Source organism: Oncorhynchus gorbuscha, linkage group LG09 (genome assembly GCF_021184085.1).
Source record: "Oncorhynchus gorbuscha isolate QuinsamMale2020 ecotype Even-year linkage group LG09, OgorEven_v1.0, whole genome shotgun sequence".
NCBI classification, from domain to species: domain Eukaryota; kingdom Metazoa; phylum Chordata; class Actinopteri; order Salmoniformes; family Salmonidae; genus Oncorhynchus; species Oncorhynchus gorbuscha.
In genome coordinates this window covers 59,742,239-59,752,338 of record NC_060181.1, presented here as the reverse complement: position 1 = coordinate 59,752,338, position 10,100 = coordinate 59,742,239, and the positions used below count along the sequence as shown (strand labels likewise).

At 39.8% G+C, this 10,100-nt stretch overlaps 1 protein-coding gene across 2 annotated transcripts in view; it reads left to right on the top strand.

Moving 5' to 3' along the window:
* Nucleotides 1–273: 273 nt before the first annotated feature.
* Nucleotides 274–10,100, top strand: part of LOC124043847 (low-density lipoprotein receptor-related protein 2-like) — a 59,161-nt gene continuing 49,334 nt past the window's right edge. For both annotated transcript variants that reach the window (XM_046362906.1, XM_046362904.1), the window contains exons 1-2: nt 274–430; nt 8,804–8,920. In XM_046362906.1, the coding sequence (XP_046218862.1) occupies nt 322–430; nt 8,804–8,920 (226 nt within the window). In that variant the 5' untranslated portion in view covers nt 274–321. The remainder of the gene's footprint in view (nt 431–8,803; nt 8,921–10,100) is intronic.

Genomic DNA, 10,100 nt, shown 5'->3' with positions numbered 1-10,100 from the left:
TTTGATTTACTTCGAGAGTAATTGGTTAGACAATGAAACAACACAATGCTGCTTTAATATTTTACTAATGTTGACAATACCTATCAGCTGTCTGATGGACAACTCAATGTGAAATCACGCGCAGATGAGACAGTCAGGTCAGAGAAATGATGCAGATTCCAGGACGCGCGGTTTAATAAGGGATTTATCCGGAGGGCAGGGGTTGGGGGAGTGACGGTATCTGGCTTTGTACACGCCCCTTTTTGTCAACTAGCGGGACAAGAAAGAGAGAGGCAAGCAGCAGCATCCCAGTCCCTAGAGCACCTCCATCTGCCCGGCTTCATGAGGAGCTGGACAGAACAGCCGGGACCCATCATCAGAATGTGGAGAGCAGTGCTTGCAAAACTTCTTATTCTATTAATTTTGTGTACTTTTCGCTGTCATTCACAAGGTAAGAGTCTCCTAAACTCATTTAAACACAGCCTTTATTGTGAACCTGCTATGATAGGTTTCTGTATATTTGCCTTCGAAAAGGAAATGTCAACCACTTGTTGCCTAGACAATAACATCTATGCGGTAGTGTGGCTGATTTGTAGTTAAAGGGGACTGTTTTTTGAGGACATGATTTAACTAAAATGTTGATAGGCAAACAATCTAATATGGCTGTCAACAAGATTATTGTTTGCCTATCTATCAGAACAACAAGCCATGCAAGTTAGCCATGTGTGTGCAATGCGTGGCCTATTGGAATTGTTGGGCACTTTGTAGGCCTATAATAAAAAGTTATGTGCAATTTCTTTAAAAACAAAATCAAATTGTGACAAATCTACAAACTCTTTAGTCAGTTCTTTTCCCAGCCCTACAAATATTTTTTTTGTGGAAGCCAATAAATACAGAATTTATTAATATAGTTTACAATATTTTAATTCTTTAACAAAACTATTTTACTCTAAAGCATTATTAAAGCTTGTATTGCGCAAAAAGCCTCCCTCAGACAGATTTGAAGTTCTTGGATAACTTTTGCCTGAGCTTTTCCGTTGCTAGGTAACAGACGCGGACATGTGATTTGCTGACAATCTGTGTGGACTATAGCTACTGGTACAAATACTAAGAGGAACTCAACAGCTTGCCTAGTGCGCAACCCATAAAAATGATAACTAAATGACATAGCTGTAATTTAAGAGCCCATTTTCTTTCAAATTTTGTAGAAACGAGTAATATACCCGGCTTGATATATCTGAAATACTCTTGTGTTTTTCTTGTAGGCCTAGTTATACCCTAGGCCTACACTGCTGAAATTGTAATCTACTTTCTTTTTGCTCAACCCTGAGTATGTAAGCTCCTTAGTGTGAATCAAGCAACTAATTACGCTGCAGCTGCTGCTGCATGAAAGCGACCATTTCTACCTAACGAACAACGGGAAAAAGAGGGCATGTAAACAACAAGGGGAATGTTCTTGCAACCTCACACGTAGACATCCCAGGCTAAATAGACTATGTTTGTTCTTCATTTTTACCAGCTGTTGAGTTAGGCCTATATAGTCTACATTCCAAGACACTACAAAATAAGAAAGTAACACAAAATACATGAAAAAAGCCACAAATATTTTTATCAAATGTAGCAATTTATATGATCCAGTGGCATTTTGTAGTACACAATATGTGCAAGCTAAGGATCTGAGCAGTCTTGGTCAGAATTAATTATAATATTGAATGAAATCAGGGCTTTGTCAGCATTGTCAAGTTAATAATTAGCAGGTTTGTCCCTTACAAATGATGATGTACCAACGATTTGTGTCCTCATAGGTTTAAAAAATCATTCAAGTTTACAGGTAATCAAAGTCATCTATTTCAATCGTGCATTTCCATGACAAGCAACAGAGCATCATGCACTTCCTGCATCTTTTGCAGTTTGCATCGTGGCACCTGTTGAGCTCCTTGGAAATGTGAGGCAGGAATGGTTGATTGAGTCCATATTCATTCAGCATGTTTGAGAGGAAATTACTAAAAGGGCTTTGGTGCAGGAGGACAGGTTACTTTCGCTAATCCATTGAGCCTAATTTCTGTTGGGTCAGCTTGATGATCTTTTAATGTGTGACAGACAATCTTTTGTTGCTCATTATCAAGAGGCTTTGAAAGTGTTGTAAAATGTGTGTGTCAGCATAATGGATAATGTGACACACTTGTAGGGCGATTTAATGTTACAGTAATGGGTAACAAAGGACCTGGACTTTGTGGTTGAATAACCTCCGTCATGGCTAGTTGACCATCTTTTGCTAGCATGCAGATTGTGCTGTTGAAAACATGTTTTTGCTGGTTAATTGTATGAATATTGGGTGTCTTTCAGTCTCACAAACAGCCTTGGTCATTCAGGGGCTTATGAGAAACATGCGTGATTGATTTAGAAAAAAATGGATACAAAGTAAACCAGGATCAACAAGATGTTCTGTGTCAGTGGTACACATGTTGTATAGTACAATGGGAGTTGGGCTTGTCTTATTAGCATTTCCTACTATCTCAAATAGGTGTTTTCAGTTTGTTTCTCTCAATAATTGAGTTGAACCTATTTTTGTTTATTTGTGCTACAGCATGTCACAACAAAAAACACTTGTGGGTTGATGTTGAAATTTCACATGGGGCAAAAAAAAACCTGGCCAGCATGTGCATACTAAACCTCACACATGCTGTGCCCTTTTCCGGTTTAGGCCTAAATCCTTGGACAACGGTAACGCTCTATTAGGGAACAGAAGTTGGGAACAGAAGTTAGCACAGTTGGCTTAAATGAAGGACTAATCCTTTCTCATTATACAGCGCTCTCAACCCAGGTCCCAGACTATTATGTGATGCATAGGGTGCAATGTTTAGGCTAACCCAATGCTCATGTTGTGTTGAGTGACAGTCTGTCAGAGGCAGTGAACCCAAACATTTGACCTCCCGCAGTAATGCAATGTAACGTCTAAATTTCTGCTGCTTCCTATATATTTCTAGTAAAATGTAGCTTAACACATAAAAAGAAAATCGACAAAGTACAGCTTCATTCCTCACACACTATTTCTCGCCTCCTTTTGGACCTATGCCACTGCCAAACTCCCTTGGGCTTTTCTCTGTTTTGTGTGAGGCAGTAAGAGCCAAAGTTAGTTGTTCAGCAGTTGACTGCATTCTATTGCATTGATTTCCATATGAAATGCAGCAGCAGCACTTCACTCTCACAGGACGGACGGATCCAGCGCTCCACGCTGCCAGCCGTTTTCTGGACGCACATTCAGAAAGTTCGAGGGGACGTACCAAAACAAGGCGGTAGTGATGAAAGAGGCTACACCTTGTTTCAGGGGCCCGACATGATTGGAAAGAGATGTTTTGGGGAAGGGGTTTGTGGGGTGGGGTTTAGTTTGTTTTGTAGGAAGCTATTCTGTATTCTGCATTCTGATATCGATCTCCATAGTCCCTTTGGCGTGTTGACATTTCCAGTTATGAGGTTTCAGCCCTGCTGGCTCTTCCATTGTTCCATTGTGATTTCACAGTGGGGTCTGAGGCATTGGGAGGCATCGTTCTAATGAAAATTCCTCTGCTGCTCCTCTTTGTTTGGCAGTAGTAAGGCTATTTTTCACTGTGGATGGTGTGGGGTTCTCACCTGCTGTGGGTTTAAGATGGCTAATTAGAAAAGACATGGTCAGAGAGATTAACAAAAAGAAAACAACACCAAACTAAACAAAACAGTCAAAACAAAGACACTAACAAAAAAGTGCCAATCCTTAGACAACAGATTCCTTATAGTATATTTGCATCATATTGGCCACTTTTCTCTTAACTTTCTCTTAATAGCCTCTATTTTGACCATTGTTATTACATTTAGGCTTTTAAAAATCAATTTATCAATTTATTCCTGAAGGAAAGCTGTAGTTACTTCGATGACTTTAAAAAAAGACTGTGGCTGAATGTAAGAGCAGCTCACATTCATTGAAAAGTCCACTTTAGTCTGCCAGTCACCTTTCCCAGAACTGATACTGTCAGGAAACACTGGTTTCATTTGAAGGACTCAGAAGATTGGTTTCCATTTGGCGAAGGTTGTTGAAAGCTGTTAACCTAATGTATAGCATACAGGGATTATGACCGTCCCCATTGTTGCTCGGAAGTCTTAGGAGTGTCCTTCCTCTCTTAGGAGTGTCCTTTCTCTGAACTTGAAGTCCAGTGATGCCTATTTATTATATTTTCACTCTTTAAATATTTTTGTTGTTGTTTTGTTGATTAGCTGGTGGACATTGACACATGTAATCCTACTTCTGGGTCAAGCAACGAGTGATCATGGTTTTTTGACATTTTTGACAAAATGAATCACTATTTTCAGTAGTATCCTTGTAGTTGTCAATACACCCATGGTTTTCTTCTGATATCTACCGTATATCGAAAAATGTTACATATTCGGAGTATAATGATCGTAATGGCATGGTGCATGAGACTACTAACTGTCTGTTCAGGGGTACAGAGATAAACCCAAATGTCTTTCAGTGGTGTCACTGTGCCGCTCCGATACTTGTATGCACCGTTTGTCTTACCTGCCATGTTACAGATGATGCTGAAACCTTCGGGATCATTGCCTTGCAACAAAGGCACCCTTTGAGCTAATGGGGGAGCAATTTTATCATTAGTAAACTGAGCAGGAAAAAGGCTTGCTTCCCAATTGGCTGCTGAAGGAGTTAAATATGAAGCCCATTTGGCCGGTGTAGTTTAAAAGACGTTTGGTGGTGTCGGCTAATTATTCTGAGACAAAACCTTATGATATGAGAAGCCTCACAAGGCTTTTAGTGCAGTAGCACAGCCATGACCCCACAACTCAAGTGGAAGTGATCCATCTTTGAAGTGCCCATTACATAAAAGAGATGATTAACTACTGACTCGCCTATAATAAACTGTCTGCTTACACAAAATGTGCCAACTGAATGGGCTGAGATTTTTCAAGTCAATTCATTACAAATCGTTATGACTGTTTGAAAAGGAAGGAGCATTTCCTTTGGCTTTTGGCATTTGGTTCAGTAGCGGTCGTATATTGTAAGTGTTCTTTTTTCACCTGTCAGAGGTTAATGCTTTGCCCGACTTGTTCTATAATAAGTAGGCAGAATCATAATATCAGTGTCCAACGATACCACTTTGGCCTTGAATAGCTTCTGGTGTCAATGTCCTACCAAAGGATTCATATCATCAGAACCTGTGCAACCAAGGCTTTGTCAGTTGATCTTTATTTTAAACGAGAAGAAGAAAAGGGCGTTGGCAGGAGTTTCCTGAAAGATTTCAACTTATCAGCACAAGATCAAAAGACGACATCATACTAATGCTCAGTAGGATGAGTGCCTTATTTTTAGCATGATGGTGTGGTGGGATTGAATATTCTTATTCTGTTACAAAATTGTCCGGTAGGTATATTAATCACGTTGGTTCATTTTTGTCTGAAATTGACCAGTGTCTTCATCTTTTGCAAGTCCTTATCATGTAATGTGCTCATATGCCTTTGGAATTTGAAGTAATTGGCCGATAGCTGTGGTGGGAGAGAAGCACTTCATGAAAGGTTGCGGTAATAGAAACCCAGTGCACATGCTGATTGGTGATGGTACAGCTAGTTGGTGCAATGAAAATACCTGATTACAGGCATATTTGCTTTTAGGACAAGGACGACATTGTGGTGTAGATATGGGGGGGGGGACAAACAGTAGACGGGGGGACCGGGGGTCCTCCCCCGTCATTTTATTTAGCATTTTAAAACGTATTTCCTCCAATCTACACAGTTTGACATGACGTATTTTGCCTCTGTTGAGGGGTATGTTGAGTGGTATTTTGAAAACACAGTAAAGGTGGAAGGATAAGTGGAAAGATAAGTCATCAAATAGGCAAATATTAAGAAGACACAAAATATGAAGACTGAGTTGAATTATTATGATGTAGATATAGTAAGAGTGTGAACATACCATGGACAAAGCCTGACACTTGTGGTGTTGAATGTTGATCCTGACTCCCGAGTCTCCCGACCGTGATCGGTCAGCATCCACTCGTCATTCTAAAAGTTTTCTTCTGATGGCAGAAATGCAGATGCCAACGTGGTACTGTGGTAGTGTTTTGGTGGATTCATTTTAGCCTGCCAGGGGTGCCGGGTCAGAGCAAGCAACGTTTTGAACTCGATGGAGCAGCCCCCCAATATATTCCAGCCAATTGGGAAACCAGAACGAATGTACTTCACACACTTCCTCTTAAATCTGAGCCAAACTGACAGCACTATGACCCAATGAGAATGGGGGGGACACTGACCAAAATGAGTGGGGGAGGGGCACTAATAGACAGTGCGGCTGAGCGGAGGTGATGCATTGCATCCCAACAGGGCCAGACTAACGCATTTGGGGCACCGTGGCACCTACTTCAAGTTTTTTTTTTTTCCATGGGGCAGAGTGAAAAATTAGCAGTTTTGTAATGATATTCTAAACATTTTGTCAAGAGGCTGAAAGAAAAAATTTAAATTGAATTTCCTACCTACAATTCTAGACATTTTGCCATGGGACAGAAATAAAAATGTACTGTTTTATAGCTCATCTCATCCTATTCTTAAAATGTTGTCATGAGGACGAAAGAACATTTAGTCATTTTAAAGCTAATGTCCTACTATCCTACACATTTTGACATGCGGCTGAGAGATCATTTCGCAGTTTAAATCAAATATTCTGCAATTCTACACATTTTGCCATAACTTATGACGTGTTCATATACTATATGGGGGCCCCCCAGACCTCCTGGGGGTGACCAACCAAAACATATTTAAGTTTTTTTGTATTATTTTAAATCAATTATCGTGGGGGACGAATCGTGGCACCTATCCCCCCCAATATACTGTTCTGTATATTGGGGGGGGATATATTCCCTCATCCTCTGTGGCAATTTCACCTATGTTGTAGAAGTTACAATCCATGTATTAATACGTTATGTTTTACATAATGATCAATGGATATCCCCATTGACACATTTATATTATGTGAAAATTGTTCATGAATTGTTTTCAAAAAATCTTATTGTCCAAATTTGGAAATGTAATGTTTTTTTCTTATTAAGTGTTTTGTGTATCATTTGATTGGTGGGATGGCAGTGTTAGATTCAAAGATTAGAAATCAATGTCATTCCATTTGTAATACTGATTTTATTTCTCACAGTGTTGTTTGTTTCTATTTCCATGTCTTCAGTTTGTTTTGCAACTGAGGTGTAAAACCTTTCTCTTCAGCACATATTTGACCAACCAGGGAGTGTGTTTAAAGGCAGTCGAAAAGACACTGTAGACCACCAACCACAGACATACACCACCAACCACCACCTTGCATCTCCTTTAGCAAAGAATTTGGGTTTAAGGGTTGCGGTACCACCTGGTACCACTATGTGTTCCAATTACATTTCTGACAAGGAACAGCATGTGCCTCAAATCATGTCAGAGAGAAACAATCAGAAATGCACATTCCAATTCAGATGGGTCTGACAGAACGCTCTGCCACTGAACTATGCTGCCTCAGTCGATATCTCCTGGAAAACGTCAGGGAAGGTAGAGTGGTGGTACCTTATCTCCTCAGATGCCACTCAGTGAGAACATCAAAAGGAGGCTTGGGATGAGTGTGCTGAGGGTTGTATAACTGTCTGGAGGATGGCTGGCACGCTCATCTCCAGGTCATCTCAATGCTGTTACCAGCATGCTTCATCAATAAGAGACATTCCAAAACACACTTAACACTGTTTAGATGTTTTCATAAGAGACACAAAGAGTTCCAATTATTCATAGGAAGTTGTAGAGAGGGAAAATAAGAGCAGAAAATGTTTTCACATTTCTGACCTAATTAAAAAATACACATGATCATGATCAACTGATTAAGAGAATGGAGAATTATGCACCTGGGGACTGAAGGTATTACAAAAAAGTTTGGTCCAAAATATGGAATGAAGAGAACTTTAGTAGTAATAATGTTTTTTTTTGTGTGTAAGAATCATCTGGCATTATCTTACTTAGACCTATTTGGACAGTGACACAATTTGCATAATTTTGGCTCGGTTTGCCACCACAATAGATTTGAAAGGAAAACAATCAAGATGTGCTTTAAGTGTAGACTTTCATCTTTAATTTAAGGGTTTTGTCAAAATGATTGTATGAACCGTGTAGGAATTCCATAGCCCTCTAATTTTAGGGTCTCAAAAGTAATTGGACAAACTAACAATCATAAATTAAATTGGGAGTTTTATTACTTGGTTGCAAATCCTTTGCAGTCAATGACTGCCTGAAGTCTGGAACCCATAGTCATCACCAGATGCTGGGTTTCTTCCCTGGTGATGCTCTGCCAGGACTTTACTGCAGCTGTCTTCAGTTCCTGCTTGTTCTTTGGGCATTTTGCCTTCAGTTTTGCCTTCAGCAATTGAAATGCATGCTCAATTGGATTCAGGTCAGGTGATTGACTTGGCCATTGCAGAACGTTCTCTTCTTTGCCTTAAAAAAAGTATTGGGTTGCTTTCGCAGTATGCTTCAGGTCATTGTCCATCTGCACTGTGAAGCGAGTTTTGAAGCACTTGGCTAAATGTGAGCAGATAATATAGCCCTAAAAACTTCAGAATTCATCCTGCTGTTCTTGTTAGCAGTCACATCATCAATAAAAACATGGGAACCAGTTCCATTGGCAGCCATACATGCAATATTTCAATACATTTTCACCGATGTGAAAGATGTCACAAATTGTAAACACAGGACTCTATGACAAAGGTAATTACAATGTAGAGAACTGTTGCACTTGTGGTTAAGTTGCTCCTCAATCTCTCTGCAGCTAGTAGGATATGCTCCAGTGAGCAGTTCAGCTGCACCAATGGGGCCTGCATCCCAGGGGAGTACAGGTGTGACCGGCTGACCGACTGCTCCGACGGGGCTGATGAGACAGACTGCCGTAAGTCCCCCGATGTGGCTTTACTTACCTTCTTGCCTCTGGATCCTCTGGCATTTTAATCAATTTGTAAAATTAATAGGCTCGCTGACTGACAGAATGGCCACAATATGCTTCTTGTTGTCAGAGGTTGATTGCAGATTCCTTGGTGGATTAGTCAAGCTGAAGTCAGCTGCTATTCCATTATTGTGCCGACATGTTAGACTCACACTTTGGTAATTTCCCAATGTCAGAAACAATGCCAAGGTTGTTTGTGGTGCTAATAGAAAACTTACAGTAACTGTTTTATCCTCCCATTAGCTTTTAGCATTTTTTCTTGTTTGCGGGTGTACATAATTCCGTACACAGCTTTATATTTCAGAGGTAAATTGCCACCATAATTTCATGGGGGAGCAGCCAAGGGTATATTATATTTCACATGTAACCAGGTGGTTCAATAGGGTTGGGCCCTTCTACTGTTAATTAGATTAAAACAGGGTTAGAGCTGCTAAAATAATGATCTGCTAGCAGCGGACTGTTACATTTAGCAAATTGCAAGGGTGTAAAACTTCTTAAACGATCGGTGTCCCGCTAGAGGGACAGTTTCCGGTGAAACTGGAGGTTGCGTAATTCAAATAAATTCTAATAGTTATTATGGATTTGAAACATTTAGGTATAAGTCTTATATCGTATGAAAGCTTAAATTCTTGTTAATCTAACTGCACTGTCTGATTTACAGTAGCTATTACAGCGAAAACATGCCATGTGATTGTTTGAGGACGGCCCCGCACATCAAAATATTTTTCCACTGGCACAGGTTTCATACATTCACATATAAAGATGAAATATTCACTTAATTTTTGAAAATCTTCCTATGATTTGTCATCCAAAGTGTCCCAGCTATAACATGTAGTGTCGTTTTGTTAGATAAAATCCTTTTCTATATCCCAAAAAGTCTGTTTAGTTGGCGCCATCGATTTGAGTAATCCACTCGTTCAATTTGCAGAGAAAGGAATCCGAAAATCTACCCCTAAACTTTGTTTCAACAAGTCAAAATACGTTTCTATTTATTCCTCAGACACCCTAAAATGTAATCAAACTATAATATTTCTTTCAGTAAGAAGTATGTTCAATAGGAAACCGATTTTAGCAGGTGCACAACTTCGTCATGGTGCACAAAAACACAGATTTCCAAGACTGTGTC